Source organism: Lynx rufus, unplaced genomic scaffold (genome assembly GCF_022079265.1).
Source record: "Lynx rufus isolate CCGP_SWC_20201006 ecotype Redwood Valley unplaced genomic scaffold, mLynRuf1.p SCAF_8, whole genome shotgun sequence".
In the NCBI taxonomy this organism is placed as follows: Eukaryota; Metazoa; Chordata; class Mammalia; order Carnivora; family Felidae; genus Lynx; species Lynx rufus.
In genome coordinates this window covers 1,633,002-1,660,321 of record NW_025814896.1, presented here as the reverse complement: position 1 = coordinate 1,660,321, position 27,320 = coordinate 1,633,002, and the positions used below count along the sequence as shown (strand labels likewise).

The following is a 27,320-nucleotide window of genomic DNA, read 5'->3' as shown; positions in this document are numbered from 1 at the left end:
CAAAGGCATATGGACGCCCTGACTTCGGTGAGCAGCCCCCCAACGTGGGCTGGGCCGCCTCTCTCTCCTCCAGATGCCTCTTCTGAGCGGGCGGGTGCTCAGTGACGAACCCCTCGGACAGACAAGCAGGTGGACGAATGCGTGAAGGGGAGGAGGGCGGGCAGGCGTGGGACGCGGCGACGCCGGGATGGACCCGCGGACGCAGGCGGGCCAGGCAGTGAAGGGATTCGGCGCAGCCGTGCGTACGGAGGGCCAGGCAGGGACACGGGTGACAGGGGCGGGGCAGACAGATCAGCCGGCGGGCGGGAGGTGAACGGGGAGACGGAACGCGGCCGCCTGCCCCCACCTCACCTGGCAGGAATCCCCAAGGTAGTTGGCAGGGCACATGCACGACTCCACGTTGCTGGCTGGAGGCCCCCCGCCCGCCTCGCCGGCCACCTCCAGCGCCACCCTGCGCAGGGAGACGGCCGAGGAGGTCTGGGAGAAGAGAGCGCGAATGTGCAGCTCCTCCAGGCCCGCCAGTACCATCATGAGCTCCTCGCGGGACACGGCGCTGTGGGTCTCCGTGTGCCGGAAGTTCCCCTGTGGGCCGTGACGGTGCTCAGCGGGGCAGGACGGGTGACTTCGGGGCCAGAACAGCCCAACCACCCGTGGGGGGACCGGCCCCCGGCCCCCCACCTCCCACGGAGCACAGACACCGCCTCCAGACGTGGTAAGGATTCAAACACACGGAGGAGATGCTTTGAATTTTGGAACAAAACGTAGGTGAGCGCTTTCTGATTCCAGAGACTGACACGTGAACGAGACACAGAAACACTAACCACACGTGAAAAATCAAGAACTCTGAATCCGTTAAATATCTGAATTTCCGTTCACCCGGAGACACCTCAGATAGAGACCCAGACAGGCCACGAGCTGGGAAGAGAGCCGCTGCTCCCGAGGTAGACACGGGGAGGCCGGGGCAAAAGGCAGTTGGACCCGCAGGGCCGCCGGGCGCCCCAGCAGCTGCTCGGCCATTGGGGGTCAGGGCCCCGCGGGCCGGCAGGCGGCCGGGAGCGCCACGGGCACGGGCGGCCAGAGCAGCGGGTGGCGATGTGTGCGGGGGAGGGGCCGAGCTCCCGCTCCCAGGCCCCGTTTTCTGTCCCGGAGAGCGGGCACGGCAGCCTCAGGCCCCCTGGGCTCCCCTGGGCTCCCCTGGGCTCCCCTGGGCCGTGCCAGGACCCAGGATGACCCCGGGTGCCCGGACCAGCTCTGCTCACCTCCACCAGCTGCAGCTGCCCGCGGTGGACGTGGCCGGGCGCCGGGTACGCCGGCTCCAGGAACATGATGCTCATCTGGTTGCCCTGGGGAGGCGCGCGGGCAGATGAGGGCCGGCAGCCGGGCTGCCCGCCGTCCCGCTCGGCGGTGCCCGCCAGCCCGCGCGGCCACACCCGCCCCGTCCGGCTACCTGCAGCACCACGTCCGGCCTGCTTTCCATGGGGATGAACACGTCTCCCCGCTGGGTCTCCGAGTGAAGTTCGTAGCGGAGGGTCCCGCCGTAGGATGACACCTGGAGGCAGGGCAGAGAGACGTGACCCGGCCAGACCCTGACCGCGGGCCCAGGGTCACCAGCAACGGGGCTGGGCTGGGCCCCGGGCACCCTCACAGAGCCCCTATCCCGCCCCGGACGTGGGCTCCTCACTGCTGTCCTCCCCCAGCCGGTTCCTGGACGCCCTCACAGTGCCGTCCCCAGGGCCGGCCTCGCTCGCTCACCTTGTCCCCCAGGTAGGAGGGTGGGGCCTGCCAGTACAGCTCAGGGAAGGCCTCGGCCCCGAGCCGCAAGTCGGCGTAGAGCAGCTCCGAGGCCGCCCGCAGCTCGTGAGGCACCACCTGCCGGTCGCTGCTCAGCAGCGCCCAGCCCTCCATGTCCACAAGCTGCGGGCACACAGGAGGGGCGCGGGGTGAGCACCCTCACGTGCCACGGGGCCCGTCCCGCACCCGGGGCCTGCCGGTTGGGGGTCACGTGTCCCCTCTGGGAGGCGGCCCCGCCCCAGCGCAGGTCCTGCTGACCGCACACCTCCCGGCGGGTGTGGGCCGAGCTCCCGCAGCGCTCGGTGGCCCCGAAGCAGAAGCAGCGGGTGCAGCCTTTTGGGTTGGCAGCGTCCAGGAAGAAGGTCCCCAGGCGGCACTGGTCACACCTCAGGCCCTGCACGTTCTCCTGGGGGCGGGTGGACACGGCAGGTCGGTCGGCCACGTGCTGTGGGCTCGACCGCCCTGGCTCGCCGTCACCCGCTCGCTGACGGGCTGGGTCCCCAGAATCGGCCGGGAAGCCCCCCGTGACCCCAGAGGAGGAGCTTCAGTGGCTGAGGCAACACAGGAGGTGGGGCATCAGGCCGTGGAGGCCACCTGGGCTCCCCCGGCCCCTCACCTTGCAGTAGCACTGGCCCGTGAGGGGGTCGCACACGCCGGGCGTGGAGCCCGCTTCGTGGCAGTCACAGGGGCGACAGCTGGGGTAGCCGTGGAAGCCAGGGGCACAGGTGTCACAGCGGCGCCCGGCCACGTTGGGTCTGCACCTGCCAGAGGAAGTTCAGACGCTGGCCGGGCCTCCCCTCCACGCTTACTGAGACCACAGGTGGCCCCCAAGGCAGCGGATCCCCGAGGTGTAACCCCCCCTCCAGACCTGGGGGGGGGGGTGCTCTCAGTGGCAATGCCATCCCTGACCCAGGACCGACCCCGGGCCACGGTGACAGTCCCACAGCCCAGCTCACTTGCACTGGCCACTGTCCATATCACAGGTGGGATCCGTGAGCTCCTGGACACCAGGCCCCGAGCAGTTACACTCCTCGCAGCCAACCAGGGGGTGGCAGCCGAAGGTCTGGGGCTGACAGACGATGCAGTCGGGCGGAACGGTGCGAGGCGGGCAGACACAGCGGCCGGTGAGCTCATCACACAGGCGGCCTCGGCAGTCACAGGCTGCAGAGCACGGGCGTGGTGAACCCTCTGCCCCATCAGAGGCCGGGGGTCCGGGCCCGAGGACACCCCACCCCACCCCACCCCACCCCGGCCCGGTTTCGCCAAGCTCCAGGCCGCCTGGCCCAGGCGGCTCCTCTGATGTGCGGTCAGTTGCCCAGAATCGCTGTCCGGTCCCCGGACCCTGCCTGACAGCCAAGCCACGGGCTGCCTGAGGTCCTACAGACGGGGCAGCAGAGCTCTAGAACTTTCTCCTGGCCACCGTACCCACACTTCCTTCCACTGGGAAGCCTCCTTGGGATTAGGACCCTCCTTCGCCGGCACCCCTGGGGGCTCAATTACTCACGCCTGCAGCTGGGGAAGCCCCAGTAGCCAGTGGCACAACGGGAGCAGTCACGGCCGATGACATGGGCACGACAGGGACACTGGCCCCCAAAGGGCTCACATGTGGGGCCCGTGGCTCCCATTTCATGGCAGCCACAAGGCCGAGCCCCGTTGTTATAGAAGAGAGAGAGAGAGGAGGCTGCATCACGACAGAACTGGGACGAGCTGCTGGGGCTGGGGGGAGAATCAGGTGGTGAGGCCAAGTGCCCATCCAGAGCCCCGCCCCAGCCCCACCCACTGCCCCGCCCCAGCCCCGCCCCACCCCGGAGCCCCGCCTCCAGCCCCGCCCCACCCGGAGCCCCGCCTCCAGCCCCGCCCCAGCCCCAGCCCAGCCCAGCCCACCTCACCTGATGTGGTATCCCTGGCTGGCGCACTGGCTGATGAAGTCGTAGGATTTGTCCAGGGGCTCCTCTCGGAGGTAGCTGGAGCTGTAGGCCTCCTCGGGGACCACCAGCACATACTCCTAGAGCACCAAGGCCTGGTCACCTTCCCGTGGGCCCAGGGGAGGACCCAGGTTGGGGAAGTATACCAGAGCCTGCCGGAAGCAGCGCATCACGAAGGGGGGCGGGGGGGTCTCTGTGACCGGCCAGGGTCCAGCCAGGCAGCTAAGACAGTAGTGGCCGCACCACACCCAACCCGGGCCCCAGCAAGGCTGGCAGGTGTTGGGTGCCCAGTGGGCTGCTCTGAAGGGAGGTCGGCTTCTGGGGCCTAATGGACGCTTGGGGTTGTGATGCTCAGCGATAAAGAAACGTCCAGCCTCTTGGTGCCCCCCTCCCATCCTTGTCTGCCAGACGTGCCTTTGCCCTCCCTCTCCATCCCTCTAGGCCTCCTCCTCCGAGAAGGCCACCCTGACCAGCAGGGCTCCAGGGGGATAGCAGGCAACATCTTGGCTCTTAGACACCCTCCCACCTCCACCAGCCTCACAGCCTGGCCCGGAGGTCCGTGGAGCCCGCTCTCCCTGGCACCTGGCGTGGGGCTGGGCCACGCAGATGGACACAGCCTGCCTGAGCCTGAGGTGACCGATGGTGTGACGCGTTCAGGACATCCATACCCAGAGACGCTAGCCCCACGTCAGGCCCCAAGACATCTGCGTGCAGACATGGCGTCCTCAGGACTCACCAGCCAGAGCCACCGGCCCTCGGGCACACGCACGGTCACGGTGAGCTCGCTGTCGGTCACATCCAGGACAGTCTGGCCCTCAGACACCACCAGGGTGCGGCAGCCGTAGCCGTGTGGGCAGAAGCTGGTGTTGGCACGGCCTGGAGGGGGATGAAAAGGCAGGTCGGCGCACACCCTCCACGCCCCACAGACCGGCCGTGGCCCCGTGGCCTCATTCCGGGGTCTCTCCCGGAGCCACCAGGGAGGAAGAGATGGCCACGGGACAGCGCCCTGCCCACCAAGGGGCGTGCATCTGCGATGCACAAAGCAGACATGTGACCGCGCGTCAGGCCTCTCTGGCTGGGCCCTCTCGCGCTACGTGAATCGGGTGTGGCCACACACAGAGGCCCGCTAGGCACAGGTCCCGAGCTCGGCCGAGCAAAAACGAAGCAGACACACGTGTGAGAACACAGGTGCCGTCGACACGTGTCCCACGGTGAACCCGGGATTACCCGCCTAGGTGACGGGGCGAGCCCCGACTCTGGAAGGGAATCAAGTGAATCCGGGAAGGGGGCCCGGAGGCTGGGGCTGCCGCCTGCCCTGGGCCCTGGGCCCTTCCTCTGAGAGCGGACACCTCTCGCGATGTCCGCACCTCGCGATGACCACACGAGGGGCCGTGTGAAGAGACCCCCGACGGGCTGGCTCCTCGTCCGGGGGTCCGCCCCCACGGCCCGTCCCTGCCACTCACCCTGCCAGACTCGGCCCCCACTGACGAGGACCTCCACGGTGAAGGTGGGGTGCGCCGGCTGGTAGCCATGCAGCAGGAAGGCGTAGCGGCCCAGCGCAGGCACGTGGGTGGTGAAGACCACAGTCCCCTGCAGGGAGAGGCTCCGCTGAGCGGGCGCGGGGGTAGGAGTGCGAGCCGGGCCGGAGGGTGGAGTCCCCCCGGCCTGGGCCCTCACCTGGGGGTGGCGCAGCAGGGTGGGCTCCACGTCGGGGTCCACGGCAGTGGAGGGCCGAGGCTGGGGCCCTGGCGGGAGCGCGCTGGGCGCGAAGTCCTGCGAGCGGGCCAGGGGGAGGCCGGGAGGCAGCGGCAGCACGCGGCAGTCCCGCAGGATGATGGGCTGGGGCGGCTTCGGGAAGCGCGACGGCAGGCAGGTGGCACTGGAGGGGGCGCGGGAGTGAGTCCCCGCGGGCCGGCCAGTGTGCCCCGCCAGCGGTCCCGGCCCCTCCCGGCCCCGCCACCTGCTGGGCTCGAAGGCACCGTGGCTGCTGACACAGCGGACCCGGGGCTCCACGAACTCCAAGCTGAACGTCTCCGCGGGCACCAGGGTGACGCTGTGCTGTGGACAGAGAGCCAGGCGTGGACGTGCGCGTGGGACCCTCCCACACCCCGCGTCGGCCCCGCGTCCCGCTCTCTGCGCCTAGTCCCTGGTTCCTCTGGCTGCACAGTCTAGACCAGAGCCCTTCTCAGCTCTCCTCGGGGCCACCCTCCTGTCTCCCCTCCACCATCCATCCTGTCACTCTCTGCGGCTCCTCGACCGCGACCTCCCCCTCAGCTCCAGCGACAGTATTTTGTGTGGCAGATACAACAAACGGGAGACACCAAAGCTGCCCAGGAAACCCCACAGCGGAGGCGGGGACACCTGCCCTGTGCGATTCCGGTAACAAAGCTCCAGAACACACTGATGGGATGGCGTGGTCAGTGCCGGGGGGCGGCCACGGGGGCCGAGGGGCGTCGGGGGGGGGGGGGGCCGTGCTGCTTCCCGGCCTGGGTGTGGGGGGTGAGGGAGAGCCACGCTGGGCTGTGCACGCGAGGCAGGTCTGGGTCCCCGCCACAGGGCTGAGCATAGACGCAGGCGCCCTGACGTCAGCTGGTCGGGCGGGAGCCCTGCGGCCGTGTCTTCAGCAACACGCGTGAAACACACCAGCCCCAGAAAGCGCACGGAGGGGGTGCGGCGGGCAGCCACGGGGCTCCCTTTCCCTTTGTGAGTCTTTCCCGACATGCGACGCTTTTACAACAGCATGTGCCGGAGAAGATCCATTTTTTAAAGGGCGGGAAACGTAACACTGGTCTTGTGAGAGCGAGCGTCACCCGCCCTGAGCTTTATCGAGGGCACGTCTCCGCTCACTCCTGGGCGTCCGCGACATTAGCACGGCACGATGCTTCGTGCCCAGGCAGGTGCAGGGGCCCGTGTCGCGGCAAGGTCGTCCTCGTTCTCAGGGCACGGAGGACGACCAGGAGCCAACGACCCCGCCGAACAGACCCCTTCACACCGCGATGTTCTTGCAAATCGTACCAGAAGGCGGTTTTTTGTTAACATAGTTACTTTCTCCTCCCCTCCAATCCCCCGCGCACCCCCTCCCCACGAGCCGTGCGCGCACTAACGGTGGGGCGGCTGCTGGGCACCTGGGCTCCCCACACTCTTCTACTTCTATGCCGTCTGAAATCTTGCGAAAGGCCTGAAGCCACAGGGGGGCCCTGGGGCCCATGCAGGTCAGGGGTCAGGGCCTCACCAGGAAGAAGCGTGCCTGCTTGGCCGTGAGCCGGACGCTGGCCTCCGTGTCCAGGTGGAAGACCGCCAGGTGGTGCTGCGTGTCCAGGGCGGCGCCCCGGCACAGGGTGCTGGGGACGGGGGCGGGGTGGTCAGCGGGGGGCCCAAGCCCTCCCACACGTCCCCCCCAGACCCGAATCCTCTCCCACTCCCACAGACCTGTAGAGGCAGGGGTGCAAAGTGAGCGCCCCCTGCTGAGGGGCCCGCCGCGGGACGTGCACGCCTACGCCCACCTCCTGGCGGGCGTCCTCATTGGCATACTCCACCACCAGGACGTAGCGGCCCGGCTGTGGCACGGCCACCTGAAGCTGAACGTCCACCTGGGAGTGGGGGGGACAGAGTGATCAGAGGCCCCACCGGCAGAACGAGACCCCGTGCACTCCCTGGACACCCCTGGGCACAGCCCTTACAGCCTCTCCCCCCCCCAGGTCTGAGTCTGCACCTGCTGTCCTTGCCCGGGGCACTCCTCCCAGGACACCCCCATGGCCACTTGGCCTCCAACCTCTGCTCACTCCAAGCCTCCCCTGCCTTCCCAAGGCCTCTTGGCCTCAGTGCTGCTGAGTGCTTGCTGCCCGGAGGCCCAGCCTGGGTCTTCAGAGAGAACAAATGACTCTCTGCCTCCTCGCGATAAGCTGGAGGGGCGGGGGGGTCAGCGACACCCCATTTACAAATGAGGCTCCAAGGCTGTTCTGACTCCCGACGTCAAACCTGTGGCTTTGCCTGCACCTGTGTGCCGTCACCGCGGCACGGGCCCTCCCTCCCCCAACCTCCAGCCAAGGGCACGCCTTCCCCGGATCTTGACCCTGCCTGCCCCTCTGTGGGGTCCCAGGGACACGCACGTCACTGCCCAGGCAGGCGGCCAGGAGCGGGTGCGAAGGGCTGAGCTGCTCCGTGGGGCACGGCCAGGGCAAGCTGTTGTCACGGCGACACAGGGCCTCGGTTCCTGCAGCTGAAGGGAAGCCATCCAGGGGCAGGTGCGTGTAGAGGAGGCAGCTGGGTTGGGGGGAGGGCGGGGGACACAGAATGCCGTCAGCAGGGACACGCAGTGGGCACAGTGAGGGTCAGGCCTCCACCCCACCAGGCCGGCCCTCACTTCTCCCTGAAGCGCTGCTCAGCAGGCCGGAACGTGCAGGCCTCGGTCACCCGCAGCTGCAGGACGGCCGCCTCGTAGTAGGTGCTGGGTAGAAGGACCACATAGTCCTGGCGGGCGGGGGGAGAGGTAGGTACTAGGGCCCCGTCCGCGGGCCCTGATCCACCCCGCTCAGCCCCCGCCTCACCAGGAGCACCCCCTCAGCCTCCACGAGCAGGGCCCAGGCGCCGGGGTTCAGCACAAAGGGCTCCCCAAAGCCCCTCTGGGGCACGGTGACAAAGGCAGGCTCCGTGCTGGGTGGGAAGGTGACAGGCTGGCTCTGCTCCGTACCTGGGGACGTGGACCGTGAGACTCCTAGTCTCAGCCCACGGGCCACCCCGGGCTGCAGCTCCCCCAGGGCACAGACCGGCCCCCCACCCACACGTGGGCCCCCAGTGGGGCTGGAGCAGAAGTGGGAGGGTAGGGGGTGGGGCAGGAGCAGCTGGGGCAGGGCTGGGCAGGGCTGGGGGGAGGGACGGGGGGGGGCAGCGGAGTGGGCAGCAGGGCTGGGGTGGGGCGGGCAGCGGGGCTGGGGCGGGGTGGGCAGCGGGACAGGCGGCGAGAGGCCCCCAGGCACTCACAGTTGGTGCAGGTGGCAAACTTGCCCTCCTCCTGCACAGAGACTCGCCCGCTCACACTGCTGGGCCCGCGGTTGACGAACCGGAAGACGAGCCGGAAGAGGTCAGGGGAGGTCACGTTCAGCCTCACCACGATCCTGGGCTGGGGGGAACGAGGGCACGGAGAGTCGGGGTCGCCCCTCCCTGGCCATTCCCAGCCTGGTCCCCCGCCCGCCCCGTCTGCCGGCCGCAGTGGGGACTCGACGCTGAGACCTGGGCCGGGCAGCTCCCCACCCACCTGGATGGGCGACATTTGCGCGTAGCCCCTCCAGCCGAAGCTCTCGAACTCGAGGGGGTTGAAGCCGAAGCGCGCGGTGCGGCCCTCGGGCGTGGCCGCTTCCTCCAGCTCCAGGCGTAGGTCGTGCAGGTCAGGGAGGTAGTGGTCCCGCGCCGGCCTGACCACGACAGGGGCGGTCAAGGGCCGTCCCCCGGGGCCCCTACCGGACGAGCTGCCTCTCCGGCCCCCTGCCCTCCAGCCCCCCGGGTGGGGCACCCACTCGGCACAGGTGAGGCCCTGGGTGTTGGGGCGGCACCGGCAGGCGCCCGTCCGCGGGTCACAGCCCTGTCCCAGCGCACCGCCAACGTCACACCGGCAGCCTGCGACGGGAGGGAGCCAGGTCAGTGCCGCCCACCCCCAGCCGGCCTTGGCGCTTTTCCCACACCGGGCCCGGGCCCCTGGGGCTCGGTCTACCATCTGCAGAGAGCAATGGGGCCACAAAGCCCACTCCCACGACCCGCAGGGGTCGCCTGGGGCTCCGGACAGTGATGAGACCCTGGGGCCGACTAGTGACATCTGCCAGGGGCACAGGAGAGAGAGGGCGGCCCCCGTGCCCAGCACAGGCCTGGCCAGGCTTTCGGAGGCTGCCCGACGAGTGCCCGCACGACAGCCAGGCCCTCCCCGCGGGACACAGTCACTCACTGCGGCAGCCAAAGTAGTCAGCTCGGTCCAGCCCGAAGAAGCCGTCCCGGCACGCTGCGCAGGCCTGGCCACACACGTGAGGCTTGCAGGGGCACTGGCCGTCGCCCTGTGGCCGGGTGAAAAGGTGAGACCGAGCAGGGAGGGTCGGGACGCGCCTGCCCCACAGCCCCCGGGCACCTCGGCCCCCAGACTCACCGGCCGGCATTCGGCGACTCCACCCAGCGTGCCCCGGGGATCACAGCTGCAGCCTAGGGGAGAGGCAGAGCGGGCCTGGACCCTGCGGGGCTAGCACTCGCCTCCCTACACCGCTCCCGTGCCCCAGAGCCTCCCCAGCACTCCGACACCCACCCACCCCCAGACTCACGGGTGCAGCCCTCGGGGTTGCTGGGACTCAGCCCCCAGAACCCGGGTTTACAGCGATCGCAGCTCGGCCCCTCCACATGAGCCCGGCACGTGCAAGGGGCCTGTGCCTGGGAGAAGATGAGACTGAGGGTCGGAATGGGTCCCTGCCCTTCTACCCGAAACCCTTGGCCCTGGAGCCCCGACCCTGCCCCATCTCGGGCATGTCCCTGGGATGCAGACCGAGGACCAGCCAAGGGAACAAACGGGCCCTGAGGTTGCCAAGGCGACAGGGCAGCAGGGGAAGCGATGGTCTCCCTGGAGGTGACAGGCTGAACTCCACTGAGGGCTGACCTGGGCTCACCTCAGGACGGGTGTGATCGGCCGGGGCCAGGCCGGCAGGGTGGCAGGACCCGGCTGTGGGGAGACACGGGCTCTGGTCACTTCTCAGTCACTGACTCAGGGCCGAGGGCTTCCCCGGGCCCGGCCAGGACCCACGGCTCCGTGGGAGCCAGCACACGTGCCTCCCACTCATATGAACAGGCGTGCAAACACGTGCAGGGTGCCTCTGTGCTCTGGTTCCCTCGGCTACAAAGACACGTGCCCTCCCCCCCCACAGGGAACACGCAAACGTGTGAACACACGCTGTAGGTGCACAGAGCACGTGAACACGGCGAGGGAGCACGCGCTTCCGAGAACAATCACGTGAAAACGTGTGCGCGCACTTACGAGGCCCACAGACGCACATACGTGGCACGCGGGCCCCCACGTGAGCACAGTGCGTGAACGGCCACACGAACGCACGCGTGAGCACACACGGCGCGTGGACGGGCGTGGCGTGGCCAACAGGAACGAAGGGGCAACTACACGGACCACGCACCCCGCGCCGGCCTCACCTTCACAGGAGGGGAAGTTGTAGGCGCCGGGCACGCAGGCGTCACATCGCAGCCCCGTCACGTGGGGCCGGCAGCTGCACTGCCCGCTGCGGGGGTCACAGGCCGCGTGCAGGGAGCCCTCGGCGGAGCAGCGGCAGGCTGGGTGAGAAAGGCAGGGTGTGGGCGGGCAGGAGGGACATGGCCGCCCACCCTCCCCCCGCGAGGACACTCACGGGCACAGTGGGGGAAGCCGTGGAAGCCGGGGCTGCATTCCTGGCAGGTAGCGCCCGTGTAGCCGGGGCGACAGAGGCACACGCCCCCTGCCCCGCAGAGCTGGTCCAGGGCACCCCGGGGGTCGCAGGTGCAGGCTGCAGGTGACACGGGGTTAGGCCCGGGGCGCCTGTGGGTGGCCCTCCCGCTCCACCCGGGGCCCCGCCCTGGCCCTCCGCTCACCGTGGCAGTCGGGGTAGCCATGGTGGCCCGGGCTGCAGCGGTCACAGTGAGGGCCGTCGAACCCTGGCCGGCACGGGCAGCGGCCGGCCTCATCACAGCCCTCGGGCAGGGTCCCCACGGGGCTGCAGCCACACACTATAGAGGGAAGGAGCACATGGGGGCCCCCTGAGCCAGGCAGGCCACACCCTGGGCCCCACACACCCCCGTGCCCGCTGGGGTGGCCTCGCTCACGCTGGCAGAGAGGAAAGTGGAAGTATCCCGGGGCACAGCGGTCACACGCGGCCCCCTCGAAGCCCTCCCGGCACACGCAGTGGCCTGAGTCAGGGTCGCAGTCCCCATCCACCGCTCCGGGGCTGGAACACCGGCAGGCTGCAGGGAGGGGTGGCCACACTCAGTCAGAGAGGGTGCAGGCTCCGGGGGCCCGCACGAGGACAGACACGGGGCCACACTCACGCTGGCAGCTCGGGCCGTAGAACCCCGGGGCACAGAGCTCGCAGTGGACGCCCTGGAAGGCGGGTTTGCACACGCAGCGTCCCACCCGCGGGTCCTTCCGGCAGGCGTTGCCCTGGGTCCCGGCGGCGCTGCAGTCACAGTCTGGGGGGTGAGAGGGGAGTCTCAGGCGCCTCGCAGACCCCAGCCCTCCCCGCCGGAAAACCTCTTCTCTCAGCAAACTCTCCTTACGCCTCATGCGCTCATACAAGAACGAAAGGACAAAAATCCCAAGAAGGCAAAGCCCACGTTTCTGGAAAACTGCAAGCAAGGGGATCAGGACGGCTGTAGTCCGGATAATTAGTCGTCGCTAACACAGCTAAGTCAACCGCAGGCATTCGCCCCACCAGAGAAAACGTACAAACAAAATCATAGAGAACATTGTAGTCTTTATAAATAACTCTGTGGGTTGGAGAGAAGGAAGAAAAGTGAGCCAAACGTCTCCACTTACGTCTGAGAAAAGGTCGTAAATACTATTTAATTTTTGTCGCTTGTAGAAGATAATGGTTTGATATTTATCAGAAATGGAAGGGTGACCCCGGGCCAGATGAGGAGACAAAAATGGAACTTGTGACCCCCCCGAGAAGGAAACACAAACCGTGCAAAACCAAAACACGTTCTGTTGCCCAATCTGGCCAAACGCAGGAAGGAAAGACCCCGCGGGAGGAGAGGGGACACAGCCAAGAGCAGCAGCCCCGACCGAGGCCACGTCCCTGCCGGCCACGTCTCCTTTCACAAGATAAAGCTCAGAGGCCTCCGTTCGGCTCCTGAATAAAGCCAAGGGCCACTGGCACGGCGCAGTCGCAGCAACGGCCTGCCCTAGACGCGTTCCCGTGAATCGAACCCACCCCTGGTTGAGACCCAATGCTTCACACCTTGCTGTAACTAGGACAGAATGAAAATAATAAGTTCAAGAAGTGATTCAAACAGCAACAAAAGAAAGTAAAAAAACCAAAATACCGTGTGATCTCACTTATACGTGGAATCTAGAACAGAAACAAAAAACCAAGCTCACAGATACGGAGAACACGTTGGCGGCTGCCGGGCCAGGGGTGGGAGAAAGGTGTGAAGGCGTCCAAAGGTATAAGCTTCCAGGTGTAAAAACGAGAAAGATGTGGGGTGTGATGTGCAGTTCACTGTGCTGGATGGCATATTGGAAATTTGCTGAAAGATCTGAAAAGGTCTCATCATGAGGAAAAAGTAATTCTGTAATTGTGTAGCGACAAGACGCTAAGCACGCTTACCGTGGTCATCGTTTCGCAATACGTGCAAATATCAAACGAAGACGCTGTCCACCTGAAACTCCCCGGATGTTGAACATTAACTACGCTTCAATTTTGTTTTAAAAAGAAGTAGAAGGATGGGGCGCCTGGGTGGCGCAGTCGGTTAAGCGTCCGACTTCAGCCAGGTCACGATCTCGCGGTCCGTGAGTTCGAGCCCCGCGTCGGGCTCTGGGCTGATGGCTCAGAGCCTGGAGCCTGTTTCCGATTCCGTGTCTCCCTCTCTCTCTGCCCCTCCCCCGTTCATGCTCTGTCTCTCTCTGTCCCAAAAATAAATAAACGTTGAAAAAAAAAAATTAAAAAAAAAAAAAGTAGAAGGAATGAAAGATTTTAATTCAAGGTTTTCAATATTAGGAAACAAAATCTCTCCCCCAAACTACAAAGAAAAAAACTCCAGCAGGTCTCATAGGTGGAATCTTAACCTGTGTTTTGGAAACGCCAATAAATTAAGCAAACTTCCAGGAGAGGAAGAAAGGAAAAGAAAGAAAATGAAAACAGACAATGAGAGAAACGAAAGGGAAGGTAGAAATCACGACAGACCGCTGTGTGTGGCTCTATACCAACTACATTTTATCAACTTTTTTTTTTTTTTTTTTTTTGGGACAGAGAGAGACAGAGCATGAACGGGGGAGGGGCAGAGAGAGAGGGAGACACAGAATCGGAAACAGGCTCCAGGCTCCGAGCCATCAGCCCAGAGCCCGACGCGGGGCTCGAACTCACGGACCGCGAGATCGTGACCTGGCCGAAGTCGGACGCCCAACCGACTGCGCCACCCAGGCGCCCCCCAACTACATTTTAAAATCCAGGGGCACCTGGGTGGCTCAGTTGGTTAAGCATCCAACTCTTGATTTCGGCTCAGGTCTATACTGACAGTGCTGATCGTGCCTGGGATTCTCTTTCTCTCTGTCTCTCTCTGCCCCTCCCCTGCTCACGGTCTGTCTCTCTCAAAAAAAATAAACTTAAAACATCTTTAATAAAAAACAAAACAAAACCAAAAGACATAAGCAATTTGCTAAGAAATATAAACGACCAGAATGGACTTAGGCTGAGGCAGGAAATCAACAGATACAAGACCACGGGAGGAACGAGAACCACAGTCGAAGACTTCCAGTAAACAACAGGTGTCAGGGCCCGTGGTCTCGGAAGTCCTATCAAACTTTTAAGAAATGGGTAATTCCCGTGATTTTTAAACCGTCCAAGCGAGGGTCATTTCCCAAGTATTTTACAAAATGAATTACAAAATGAAAACAAGATGGCACACACACCAAAGAAAAACACCAAGAAAACCCTCAACCGGTCTCCCCGACAGATACAGACACAAAGGTCTGCATTAGGAAAGACACAATAGGGGCGCCTGGGTGACTCAGTCGGTCAAGCGTCCGACTTCGGCTCAGGTCATGATCTCACACTCTGTGAGTTCGAGCCCCGCGTCGGGCTCTGTGCTGACAGCTCGGAGCCTGGAGCCGGCTTTGGATTCTGTCTCCCTCTCTCTCTGCCCTTCCCCTGTCTCACGCTCTCTCTCTCTCTCAATAATAAATAAACGTTAAAAAAAAATTTAGGAAAGACACAACGGAATTCCTTGGACAAGGAGCAGACTGCCCTGAATACCCCACCAGCATGGCCTTCATGGAGCGCCAACCCTGGGCCACAGGGACCGGAGGGCTTTTGGGAGTTATGCTGGGGCTCAGCAAACTGTAGTCCAAGGGCTTGGCTCCCCTGCCTGCTTTGCAAATAAAGCTTTATTGGAACACAGCCAGGCCCATTCACGTTCACACAGTCCACACCGCTTTCCAGCTAAGGCACACAACAGCGGGGCTCACGAGCCACGAAAGGACACCCGGCCCTCAAAATCAAAGGCAGGCCCTGTCTGGTCCTTTCTGGACGAAGTCTGTTGACCGCTGTTTACGCCACTGACGAAGAACAGACATTTAAATGTAAAGAAGAGACCGTCAAAGACCAAGCGACACAAGAATAAGTGAGTTTAGGGCGCACCACCTCCATACGACTGAGTCAGAGGCAAGAAGTGTCGACAGAACCACCGGAGGGTTGAAACGGCAGCACAGTAGAGAAGAGTCCCCAAGACACAAGGCAGAGGACCCTGCCGGTGGAGGCACCGGCATGTGAGCCACCATCGTTTGCTGAGCGTGCAGACAGCTCAGCCCCGCCAGCAACGTGGATGCCCATCAGACTGGGACACACCATCTGCTGAAAGGCGCGCCTGATTCCAGAAAGACAAGGGGGAGGCAGTCTCCGACAGGTGAGCGTCCTGCCAGCTGGGCTGACGGTCGCAAGCAGCTTGTGTCGCTGCGGTGATGCCCTGAGCGTCCGCTGATGCCGCTAACGTGACTGCACTGGACACTCTTTCATTTCAGAGAGCGGTTTGGCAACCTGCAGCCAAAAATGTCCCCGAACATGCATGTCTAGTGACTCAGAACCTTCTAGGAAATCGTTCTGCAGAAATGATTGAGAATTTATGGAAAGTTTTAGCTACAGGGATGTTTATCGTAGCATTTTTTTTTTTAATTGGAGAGAACCTAAATTTCTAACAATTGGGAGTGAAGTAAACGCTACATCTGTTGGGATGACACGGAACACGGAGGGACACGTCTGCAGGGCCACAGTGGGTGGAAACACAGTTACAAAGCTCATGTACACGTGGCTGTCTGCAGAAGTGTGCAGGCACACAGGGAGGTCCTGGCTGTAGGAAGAGGGCTTATTTGTAAATGGTGCAACTCGGATATCTTTTTTTTTCTGCTTTATACTTCCCCATCCTTCAGGAGGGTTTTTTTTTTTTTTTTTTTTTTAGCACGAATATGCATTACTTGCATAAAAATACAAGAAGCAAAGGGCACCCGGGTGGCTCGGTCAGTTAAGTGTCTGACCTCTGATTCCATCTCAGGTCACAATCTCACAGTTTGTGGGTTCAAGTCCCAGGTCAGGTTCTGAGCACTGACCACGTGGAGCCTGCTTGGATCCTCTCCCCCTCTCTCTGCCCCTCCTCTGCTCCACTCTGTCTCTCAAAATAAACTTAAAAACACAAGAACCAAAAGTAAGGTGAGCACAGTGAACCCCCCCTCCCGTGGGGTCCTTCACGGGGCTCCCCCCACCCCCCCCGCCCCACTGCTCTGCTCTAGCGGAGCCCAGGGCAGGACAGGGACCTCGGGCGACACTTACTCACGATCTGTCCGGCTGGCAGCACCTGTTCCCCGGTGTGGTTGGGGGAGGAGGACGCTGCTGAGGGAGGAGACGCTGCGGGTCAGCCAGGTCGGCTCAGCACCAGTGGACACGCGGGCAGGACCGGAGGCTCCACCCTGGGTCCCCCCACCTCCCAGGGCTCTGGGGACCGAGCCCTGGTCCCCCCACCCCCCACCCCCCAGGCGGACGCCCTCACGGTAGCAGCGCGGGAAGCCGGCGAAGCCCTCGGCACACGCGTCGCAGCGCTCCCCGGTGAAGTTGGGCCGGCAGTAGCAGCGGCCGGTCAGATCTTCGCACGTCCCGTCCGTGAAGTCCGACTCGCAGTTGCAGCCTGGACGGGGCCGAGGCGTCGTGAGACGGCAGGCCCGGGGCCACTGGGCCGCCCCCCGGGAAGCCGGGCGAGACCCCGGCCGGGCCTCCCACGGCGGGGTGGGGACCCCAGCGGAGCAGGGAGCCGGAGACCCCGGACGCCCCCGCCCCCGGAAGGCCCCACCCGGGCCAACCCCACTCACGGCGGCAAGCGTGGGGAGAGTCAAGGGGCTGGTCCGGGGCACGGAAGAAGCCGGGCAGGCAGCGTTCACAGTTGATGCCGGTCGTGTGATGCTGGGGTGGCGGATACGCGGCCCCTGAGCCCGGGCGTGCTCCCCCACCCCCACCCCCGCCCCCCGCCCTGGGTGAGCAGACTGCGTGGGGCCCTGCCCACACCCCCCTAGAGCCCCGCCCGCGCCCGAGTTCCCATCACGCCCCCATCCCACCTGGCAGTCGATGCACACGCCCCCGCCCTGGTACGCGCCGTCCAGGTTCTGGCTGGCGTTGCGCCGGTCCACCTCCGGGTCGTAGAAGCAGTCGTGGGCGTGGCCGTGGCAGTTGCAGGCTGGAGAGAAGGGGCGTGGCTGTTCACAGGCCTTCCCTGACCCCCTCTCGCGGGAACCCCCAGGGCATACCTCACAGACCACGGGTGACCCCGGGTGTGGCCCGGCTGGGGTGGGGGTGGGGGTGGGGGTGGGGGGGGAGCCCGCCACGCAGCCAGAGCACGCGGAGGGAAAAGGCGTGTGAGCACGTGTGTGTGCACACACGGGCACGTGCAGGGCACTCACACTGGCACTCGTTGGCGCTTTCGGTGGTTGCCGGCTTCCACGGCTGCTGGTTGAAGCCTGGGCAGCAGCGGTCACAGGAGCCCCCACATGTGTTGTGCTGACAGGCACACTGAAGCCTGTGGGGGACATGTGAGACAGGATGGGCCCCACCGTGGACCCAAAGGGACACGAGGAGAAAGATGGCAGGGGCTGTGCACAGCCGCCACGGAGGATGGGAGGAGGGCCCAGGACACGTGTCGGGGGGCTGGGACAGGGCACTCAGTGGCCAGTGTAGGTGGCCCCTGCCTGCAGGTCAGCCTGGAGCCCCGGGTCCTTCTTGATGGAGCTAAGCCCTCCTCCCTGTGGCCGGGCCCTAAGGCCGAGCCCACAGCCTCCCTGGGCCAGCTCCAAGGCCCAGGTCTCACTCAGCAGTATGAGCTCAGCCAGATACCCCCAGGCATCCAGGGCGCCGCCCCAGGGGCAAGTGGCCAGGAACTGCTTCCTCTTCCAGCGGGGGTGGACACCAGACGGCTGGAAGCCTGCCTGCTGTGCTGGAGAGCAGCTCCTGTTGGCTCAGTGGTCAGGGGGACAGCTGGCCGCAGCTGAGGACCGAGTTTGCAGAACACCCGTGCCCAAGCCCCACCCGACACACACCTCCGTCACTCAACCGAGGCGGGGGCAGGAACCACAGCTCGGGGCTGCTGACTCTGGTCCCGGGCCAGCACCGCAGCTGCAGGCACTGTGCGTGTCCTGAGCAGGACCTCAGAAGCTGGTCCACGGAGACCCAGGCCTCAGATCACACGGATCCGGCCCCTCCCCCCAGAGTGTCTGCAGGGCCTTGGGAATCAACACTGCTCGCCCTCAGGGCCAGGGGACGTCTGGGAAGCCTCCGTGGAAGAGGAAGCAGGAGTGGCTGCCAGAGAGAGGTGGCCCCAGGAAGCCGGTCTGTCTCCACCCCAGCTCTGAGGGTCCGTAATGTAGAGTCCACACCTGTTGTTTGGTTCTTCCACGGTCTACACGGTCAGGGCACCAAAAATTAATGTAAAAAGTGGTACTGGGCTAGTGATACCCTGGGGTGTTTGGCAAAGGCCCTCACAAAACTACTCTGGAGTGATCGTTCCCAGTCTGGGGCCCAGCAGCGACACAACACACAGCCAACGCAGCAGATCAGCAGGACACGACCCCAGCAACTTGGGGGCAAATGGGAAGAAACCAAAAACACGAATGTTTAAAGTTATAACCAAAGGAACCTAAAACAAAACTGCAACGCTATGAAAAACAGGCAGGTGTAGCCAAAGAACCAATCAGAACTTCTATAAACAAAAAATTCAATCACCAAAATTCCAGATAGCAGACAGGCTACTCTCAGCTGGAGGTTCAGTGATCTAAACTAATCACCTAAAGGCAGCTCAGAAAACCGATAGGGAAGCACACGTGAAGTCCGGAGACAGAAGGAAACCGTAAGAAGTTCCCGTCTATGGAACAGAATTCTGGAAAAAGGAAAGAGGTGTAAGGGGCAAGGTCAGAGCCGATGGCCAGGAATGGTCCCGAACCAACAAAAACACTCTCTCAGATTCAGAAAGCATGAGTTTGAGCAAGAGAAGACAGAACCACTCCTTGATGCCACAGAGATATTCCGCAGAGAAGGTCACAGAACCATCCAGAAGGGGCAGGCAAACCAGAGGGGCAACAGTGCATGAGGAGGTACAGGTGCTCCAGGTGGAGGAGGAGGAGGTGTGGGTACTCCAGGTGGAGGAAGAGGAGGAGGTGCGGGTACTCCAGGTGGAGGAAGAGGAGGAGGTGCAGGTGCTCCAGGTGGAGGAAGAGAAGGAGGTGCGGGTGCTCCAGGTGGAGGAGGAGGAGGTGTGGGTGCTCTAGGTGAAGGAGGAGGAGGAGGTGAGGGTGCTCCAGGTGGAGGAGGAGGAGGAGAAGGAGGTGCGGGTGCTCCAGGTGAAGGAGGAGGAGGAGGTGTGGGTGCTCTAGGTGAAGGAGGAGGAGGAGGTGCGGGTGCTCCAAGTAGAGGAGGAGGAGGAGGTGAGGGTGCTCCAGGTGGAGGAGAAGGGGGAGGTGCAGGTACTCCAGGTGGAAGAGGAAGAGGAGGTGTGGGTGCTCCAGGTGAAGGAGGAGGTGCGGGTGCTCCAGGTGGAGGAGGAGGAGGTGAGGGTGCTCCAGGTGGAGGAGGAGGAGGAGGTGAGGGTGCTCCAGGTGAAGGAGGAGGAGGTGCGGGTGCTCCAGGTGGAGGAGGAGGAGGTGTGGGTGCTCTAGATGAAGGAGGAGGAGGAGGTGCGGGTGCTCCAGGTGGAGGAGGAGGAGGTGCGGGTGCTCCAGGTGGAGGAGGAGGAGGTGAGGGTGCTCCAGGTGAAGGAGGAGGAGGAGGTGCGGGTGCTCCAGGTGGAGGAGGAGGAGGAGGTGCGGGTGCTCCAGGTGGAGGAGGAGGAGGTGTGGGTGCTCTAGATGAAGGAGGAGGAGGAGGTGAGGGTGCTCCAGGTGGAGGAGGAGGAGGTGTGGGTGCTCCAGGTGGAGGAGGAGGAGGAGGTGCGGGTGCTCCAGGTGGAGGAGGAGGAGGAGGTGCGGGTGCTCCAGGTGGAGGAGGAGGAGGTGTGGGTGCTCTAGGTGAAGGAGGAGGAGGAGGTGCGGGTGCTCCAGGTGGAGGAGGAGGAGGTGTGGGTGCTCTAGGTGAAGGAGGAGGAGGAGGTGCGGGTGCTCCAGGTGGAGGAGGAGGAGGTGCGGGTGCTCCAGGTGGAGGAGGAGGAGGTGTGGGTGCTCTAGGTGAAGGAGGAGGAGGAGGTGCGGGTGCTCCAAGTGGAGGAGGAGGAGGTGCGGGTGCTCCAGGTGGAGGAGGAGGAGGTGCGGGTGCTCCAGGTGAAGGAGGAGGAGGAGGTACGGGTGCTCCAGGTGGAGGAGGAGGAGGTACGGGTGCTCCAGGTGAAGGAAGAGGAGGAGGTGCGGGTGCTCCAAGTGGAACAGAAGGAGGAGGAGGAGGTGCAGGTGCTCCAGGTGGAGGAGGAGGAGGTGCGGGTGCTCCAGGTGGAGGAGGAGGAGGTGAGGGTGCTCCAGGTGAAGGAGGAGGAGGAGGTGTGGGTACTCCAGGTGGAGGAGGAGGAGGAGGTGCAGGTGTTCCAGGTGGAGGAGGAGGAGGTGAGGGTGTTCCAGGTGGAAGAGAAGGAGATGAGGGTGCTCCAGGTGGAGGAGAAGGAGGTGTAGGTGCTCCAGGTGGAGGAGGAGGTATAGGTGCTCCAGGTAGAGGAGAAGGGAGAGGTGCAGGTACTCCAGGTGGAAGAGGAAAAGGAGGTGTGGGTGCTCCAGGTGAAGGAGGAGGTGAGGGTGCTCCAGGTGGAGGAGGTGGGGATGGTGCAGGCCGAGGCGGGGGAGGAGGCAGAGACCCACGGGAGATGGTGGGTCGGGGGCTGTAAGGGGCAGAGCCCCCCCACCGGAGGAGGGCAGAGGTGTGGGAGATGGGAACAGGGAGAGCAGGGCAGGCTGGAGCTGTGGGACGTGGCATGGGGGGGGTCAGCGTCTGTGGTTCTGGGGCAGCCGCCCCGTGGGCACCACCCCTCGTGCCCCACAGGGTGAGCTGAGCCCCGTCCACACCCGTGTGCAGGTGAGTCAGAGCAGATACCGACGCCTTCCCGGCAGGCAAGGGCAGGCCCGCGTCTCCTCCGAGGCCGGTCTGGCGCCCAGCAGGCGCCTCTGCCAGCTGGCACGTGCTCCCACTTGGCACCCGATCTCCCAGAGCAACTAGCGGGGCCCGAGCTCAGCAGCCGACGCTGCCGGCGAGGGCCCGAGTCGGGGCCACAGGGCCGCAGGACGGGCCGGATGGGTCCGGAGGGCCACCGGGAGGCGGGCAGCCAGCCTGCGTCCTCCGGCCAGGTGAACGTACCCTTCCCTCCTCAGACCCATCGGCCGTATCTGAGGCGGCCCGGGGCTCGCCGCTCATGAGGCCACGAACGGGGTGACCTCCCCTGCTGTCCGGGCTTCATCTGCCCCCCCCATAAGTGGGGGTGTGGACAATGGCCTGCAGAGAGCACAGCGCAGGCCCCCACCCCAAATGCATGAGGTGGGGGCTGCAGGATTTCAAGGCCGGGGAAGCGGCAGGGGCGGCCTGCTAGCTCCCTGTAGCGGGCAGGGGTCTCCACGGGCCCCCCATCCAGACTCGGCTACATCTCTTGGCACCTCCGTCCGCCCCAGACCCGCCTGGCCTGCAGCATCAGCCCCGCAGGGACCCCACACTGGGTACAGGTTCGCACGTTCCCGGTCTCCCCAGAACAGATGCTCCTGGGCCCGTGCCTGCGGTGGGGGACGAGGTCAGGCACGGGGACAGCAGAGCAGGTGTTATTTGTGTCCCGAGGGAAGGGAGGGGACTAGAGAACAAGGACGTGCAGTCTCAGGCATGTCCCCACGCCCGCCTGACTCCCCTGCTGGGGCGGGAGAAGCAGCCGGCCCGGAGGGCCGGACAAGAACCCCTCGCTGCCGGCCTCTGGGCAGACGGGTGCGAGCCAGGCCCAGGGCCCCCCGGGGAGCCGTACGCACGCTGCCCCCGCTTCGCCGCGCATGTGAGCAAACCGAGGCCGTGGGACGGCAGCCAGGGCGCGTCATCCGGGGACGCGGCGGGCGGCGGCACCGGGTCTCCAAGCCCCGGAGCTGGGAAGGGGATGAGGACTGGCGGGGAGAGGCGGGCCTCACCTGAAGGGGTCCGTGGGGTCTTGGGCGTCACAGACGTCCGCGTGGCCATGGCAGACGCAGCGGCCACCGATGCTGATGTCCTTGATGCTATAATAATACTGCACCCGCGGGCGGTGAGCGCCACGGCCCACCCACACCAGCCCCAGCCCGGCCAGACCGCCCCTGGGGCCCACCGGTCGGCGTCTCACCCGGCGGGTGACGGTGGGGTCCCGCAGCGCCTTGCCCATGAGGTGGCCCAGCAGCGTGTTTGTGCGCAGGAAGCGCAGACGGATGTTGGTAGCTTTGGTGAAGTCACGCAGCAGGGGTGAGTAGGAGAAGTTCATGGCCCCCGGGCGCCCGTTCACCAGGGATACCACAATCTGCACACAGGGCAAAGGGTCAGGCCAGGGTGTGGGCCGCCACCACCAGACCAGCAGGGACCGGCCACCGTGCTGCCCCAGAGCCCACCTCGCCGTTCTCCAGGGGCACGATCCGAGAGTACTCGGTGGAGCAAATGACGTGGTCGTCCCGCGTGATGCGCTCCAGCGTCTGTGGCCCGAACCGCTCAAAGCAGTCCCTTTTGGAGGCTGTGGGAACCGGGCGGGAAGGTGAGGGCGCGGGGCCCCGGCGGCACTCCCCGACACTGCTGCGCCTCGAGGGGCCGCCCCGCCGGCCCCACAGGGAGTTGCTGAAGGAGCGAGGCACCTGCTGAGAAGGGAGCTGCCCCAGGAGGGCGTGGCCCTCGCCACGCCGGCCTCTCTCTGCAGAGAACAAGTGCCCCCCCCGCCCCGCAATGGCCCTCCTCATCCCATGCTTGGGGGACCATTCCCAACTGCCCTGTGGAGGACTCCCCGCCCTCACTCTCGCCCCCGGAGTTCTGAGGGACCCGTGGCCCAGGCCCACCCAGCGGGAGCGTCCCCATCAACATGGCCGGTCACGGTGGCGCTGGACAGGTGCGCCAGGGAGACGTCAGGGCTCCTGACCGGCTCCCCTTGTTACTCCTGGAGCTGCTGGGCCATGAAGCCGGTCTAGTGAGAGCCAAGATGTGGCACCAGAGATCCTGGCACCACCAGCGCCTGGACCCAGCCCGGGCCCACGTCAGGGAAAGGAACTGCTGAACACGCACCTGCATTTGGGACCTCACGCCCGACGGCCCTGATGCGCGGAAGCTGGGCGTGAGGGCAGGCCTGGCACTCGGGGCCCCTGAGAGAGCACGGGGATGGCGGCCCACCCCAGGGGACGCCCCTGGCCAGCCCCGGCCGGGAGACTCACAGGCAAAGAACTGCCACGGCTGGTAGGTGTGGCCGAAGTCCGTGGACCGCTCCAGCACCCAGAGGTCCGGTCTCGGCGAGTTGGCGAACTTGATGAGCACATAGGCCACGTGGAAAACCTGCGGGAGGGTGAGGTGTTGACGCCCCCAGGCCCCCTCCCCTCAGCTCAGGGCCTGGACGGCCACCCCACCCCGTAAGGGGGGGCTCTCTTCTCCCACGCTGGACGTCTGTGGGCTTGGCCCACGAGGGCCAGCCGGCTCGGGGCACAGCCCCTTGGCTCAGGCCTGTGGCTGCCGAGGCCCATGCCGGGGACACAGAGACTGAGGGTGGGAACCCCCATTTCTGACGGTCTCCCTTCCTGGGCCTGGCGTGCCTCCCTCCACCTCTGCCCCAGCGGCACGTGGGTCAGGCTCAGTCTGCAGGCAGGCCTGGGGGCCGGGGTAGAAGGGGCACAGGGGCAGTCTGTCCACAGTGCCCAGGCAGCGAGGCTGGCCGGCCAAGTCAGGTGCTCATTCCACTGTCCCCAAGGCTCTGGTGGCCGGCCTGGGCAGGTGGCCAGACGGTAGCCCCAGCTCCCAAATGGGCCTGGCCTCCTCAAACAGCCAGCAGCTCCCGGAACGGGGCCCCCCTCCAGCCTCACCCCGGTCACCCCCATGGCACTCTCAGAGCTGACTCAGGACCAGCTCCCTCTCCCACTGACCGGCCCACGGCCCCGGAGGCCCCGACGGCAGGTCCCTGTGCTCATCAGGAGACCCCAGTGGGGCAGAGGGGCTGGACCATAAGCCCTCTCAGATCTGGGCCAAGGAACCCTCGCCAGCCCAGGAGCTGGTACTTCACAGGGCCCGGGGCATGTCAGGGCGGCACCCAGCCCGGGAAGGGCAAAGCTGTTCCCGCAGAGGCACCTAGAGTCCCTCAAGCGCCGGCAGGCAGCACAGGGGCACCTCTCCTGCTCTGTCCCAGCACAACCTCACTCCAGGGAGGTATGCCTCTCACCTCTTCCTCACCGGAGGACAGCGTCCCTGGATGTCCCTAAATGTCTTGTGCCTCCAGGGGCTTGGTGGGGTCCCTCCTCTGTCGACTGCTTCCCCGGCCCCGCAGCCTAGCAGGTGTTAGCCTTGATCCCCCAGCCCCATCCGACACGGGATCTACAGGGCAATCGGGACACCTCCTCGGGGAAGCCCTCCTGACTGCAGTCCACCCATGCTGGCTCCGGTATGCAGACACACAGGGCGAGGTAACGAAGGAGCCCCTTTCAAGAGGCAGCGCCCCACGGAGGCTGGAGGACCCTTACAGGTTGTGGACCCGGCTCCTTGGGGGTGCGGCGCATGGCAGGGGGTCCCCACATCAGCACCCAGAGCCCCCAACTCTGGGCCACAGTTCCCAGGAAAGGGCTCTGGCTCACTGAGAACAGCCAGGAGGCTCAGGCACCCGCCCGGCCGTGGCCTGGATGATGAGGCCACCGAGACCCCTGAGAGGCAAGGGCGGCTGAGGAGGCCCACCCTCGCACACCAGCCGGGCATGACTGCCCCGCCCCTGCACACACGCTTCCGGGGGGTGGTGTCCCTGCACCCACCCGGCCTCAGCCTCCCCTGTGTGCTGACGGGATGGGGGAGGGGCAGTGTTTTCCAGGCCTCGAAGCTCTGAGGGCCAGTGAGCGCCTCCCCCTCCCCCAGCCCTCTGCCCCGCCGCTAAGGGAACAACAAAGCCGGCAGGGCCACTGTGCAGGCTCTGCCCGTGCAGGGTGTGTTTGGGCTCCAAGGAGACACGGGCAGGGCGGGCAGTGGGACTCGGACGGCCCCTAAGCTGCACAGGGAAGGCTGGGCACTCAGGAGGGGCGGGGGGGTCCCACACAAGAGCAGAGTGAGCAGACAGGCCGCGTGGGGCGCCCACACCCCCACCCCAGGCGCACTCCCAGGGCCCCCCCCCAGGTAGGCAGTGGACGGTGCACCAGCCTCAGAGGTGACGTCACCCATCAGGCCCCCCACCGTGCCCTCAGCAGGGCCCCGCCAGCGCCTGCTGCCCTGGAACAGAGCACTGGGGCCCCACGGGACGAGGCAGGGGCCACTTCAAGGCTGCCCAAGGCCCACAGTCAACCCCCATCAACTGGGGCCGCCGTGGTGATCCTGTGAGGGAAGGTGGGCACGGGCCGCTAAGGATGGGGGAGGGGGACGGGAAAGTCCCAGGCCCCTGGGACACACCCGTTCCGAGTCCTGTCATTCCCAGAAGGCCTGGAGTTTTCAGAGACAGGCCCAGCTGAAGCCAAGAGCCGCCTTTCCCCGGGGAGGGGGGTGGGGGCGCGGGCTTCTTCACCCACAGCCGGGCTCTGAGGTCATCGTCCGTTCAGTGCCGCCTGCGGGGGAGGGGCTGAGTCTCTGGGGCACAGACCCCACACCCAGACTGACACCTTGGCCAGCCCTCAGGCGCTCCAGGGAGCCCCGGGGACCTCAAATGGCCCCTACTGCAGGAGGGGTCTTTGTGAGGCAGGAGGGGGGCATGGCAGGTGGAGGGGGGGCCCTGGGTGTGTGCTCTTGGGTGGGGGCGGCAGCTCGGCCCCCAGCAGAGGCCCCGAGGAAATGAAAGGTTCCCGCCAAGCCCCCTGGGACCCACCCCCGCCTTTCCCTGAGCGAGGCCACCAGGCTGCGCCCTCCGCTGGCCGGCTCTGTCCCTCCCCCAGGTCGGCGGCCGGTCGCATTTTTCCCAGCTGAGGGCACTTGCACAAATATTGATTCGAACGCACGGAGCAGGCGGGACGAGGGCAGCACGGAAACTTCCACCCTGTGCGCAGCGCCCTAGACGCGAGCAAGACCCCTGCCTCCGTCTGTTTGCCACCTCGTCACCAGCCTGTCACCCGGGGGGCCCCAGACAGCTGTGCCCACGGCCCCAGGCTGGAGGGGACGTAGCCGTGCACCCAGCCTTCCCCATCTGTCCCCAACCGGTTCCGGCTGCCAGGACCGCACAGCTGCCCTGGACGTGGCCTGGGAGCAGGAGCAGACCCCTGGCCTCCCTGGACACGGCCGTCCCCCCGCCCGCCCGCCCGCCCGCCCGCGGGGCTCCGCTGCCAGCTGGGGCTGACCTTTCCCGCTGCCGCGAAGTTCTGTGCAAAAGGAAAAAAATGTCTTTTAAAGCGAGAGCCAAACAAAAGCCTCCAAGTTATTTTTAAAAATCTGGCTATTCCGGGGCAGGCACGTCTCCAGGACGGCAGCCAGACCTGCCTCTCGGCCGCCGCACCCCCTGGCCCCCACGCCCTCCTGACCCGGGAGGGCACGTGCCCCGGTGGTGACCACTGCCTGAGGGGGGCTGGGGCCAGGACAGGAGGCCTAGAGACTGCGGTGGCTGTGCGTCCCCTCCCTGGACACAGCACAGTCGGAAGACGACCACGGCAAAGGTGCGGGTCAGGGCGCGGTGTCTCTCCAAAAGCTCCGAACGGGAAGACACCACCTGTCCCTGGAGGTGGCGGGGAGGGTGCACAGGGCACCCGGTGCCCAACACATGCTCGGTGCCAAGGCAGCGGTGGGGGGAGGGGAATTGCAGGGGCCAGGGCTGGGGTCCGGACAACATAGGGAGGGACTCCAGACCCCACCAGGGGCCCCTGACACCCCCAGGGATGGGAGGGGGGCAGAGGGTGACAGCTGGTCAGTCACCTCTTCGGTTAAGGCGCCCATATCACTAAAGGCAGGGCCACGGCTGGAACATGGGAGTGCGAGGTGCTCACGGCCAGCGTGGCCACCTCCGCCCCGTCTCATCTTGGAGCTGGAAAGACCCAGGCCGGCCCTGACGCCCCTGTCCTGGTAGGTTGGGGGGGGGGGGTGGAAGCCCAGCCCCCTCCTCCCCTGCTGGGCTGGGCGGTGTGAATCACCCCTCAATGTGTGACTCAGCCCTGGCCCTGAAGGAAGCAAGGCCCCAGGCCGATGCCTGGGACATTCCCGGGATGGGCCAGGGTCCCAAACTGTGGCCCGGTGGAGGCAGGAAGTCCCTCCTAGACCAGGCATCCGGGCTAGCTCCCTGACCTCCTGGATCCCCCCACCTTCA

General features: G+C 65.4%; 1 protein-coding gene across 1 annotated transcript in view; it reads right to left on the bottom strand.

Moving 5' to 3' along the window:
* LAMA5 (laminin subunit alpha 5) overlaps positions 1–27,320 on the bottom strand; it is a 50,672-nt gene that overhangs the window by 13,241 nt on the left and 10,111 nt on the right. The window contains 39 exon segments of the mRNA XM_047069096.1: positions 352–582; positions 1,260–1,343; positions 1,448–1,549; positions 1,753–1,914; positions 2,057–2,197; positions 2,408–2,552; positions 2,748–2,952; positions 3,296–3,507; positions 3,681–3,796; positions 4,453–4,592; positions 5,180–5,306; positions 5,394–5,595; positions 5,677–5,774; positions 6,949–7,057; positions 7,146–7,306; positions 7,826–7,979; positions 8,080–8,186; positions 8,264–8,406; positions 8,697–8,835; positions 8,971–9,127; positions 9,230–9,329; positions 9,652–9,757; positions 9,847–9,899; positions 10,016–10,121; positions 10,355–10,407; positions 10,887–11,024; positions 11,099–11,233; positions 11,319–11,453; positions 11,550–11,687; positions 11,772–11,912; positions 16,262–16,321; positions 16,479–16,613; positions 16,795–16,885; positions 17,038–17,156; positions 17,380–17,495; positions 22,042–22,139; positions 22,230–22,400; positions 22,489–22,607; positions 23,293–23,410. Of these exon segments, the coding sequence (XP_046925052.1) occupies positions 352–582; positions 1,260–1,343; positions 1,448–1,549; positions 1,753–1,914; positions 2,057–2,197; positions 2,408–2,552; positions 2,748–2,952; positions 3,296–3,507; positions 3,681–3,796; positions 4,453–4,592; positions 5,180–5,306; positions 5,394–5,595; positions 5,677–5,774; positions 6,949–7,057; positions 7,146–7,306; positions 7,826–7,979; positions 8,080–8,186; positions 8,264–8,406; positions 8,697–8,835; positions 8,971–9,127; positions 9,230–9,329; positions 9,652–9,757; positions 9,847–9,899; positions 10,016–10,121; positions 10,355–10,407; positions 10,887–11,024; positions 11,099–11,233; positions 11,319–11,453; positions 11,550–11,687; positions 11,772–11,912; positions 16,262–16,321; positions 16,479–16,613; positions 16,795–16,885; positions 17,038–17,156; positions 17,380–17,495; positions 22,042–22,139; positions 22,230–22,400; positions 22,489–22,607; positions 23,293–23,410 (5,067 nt within the window).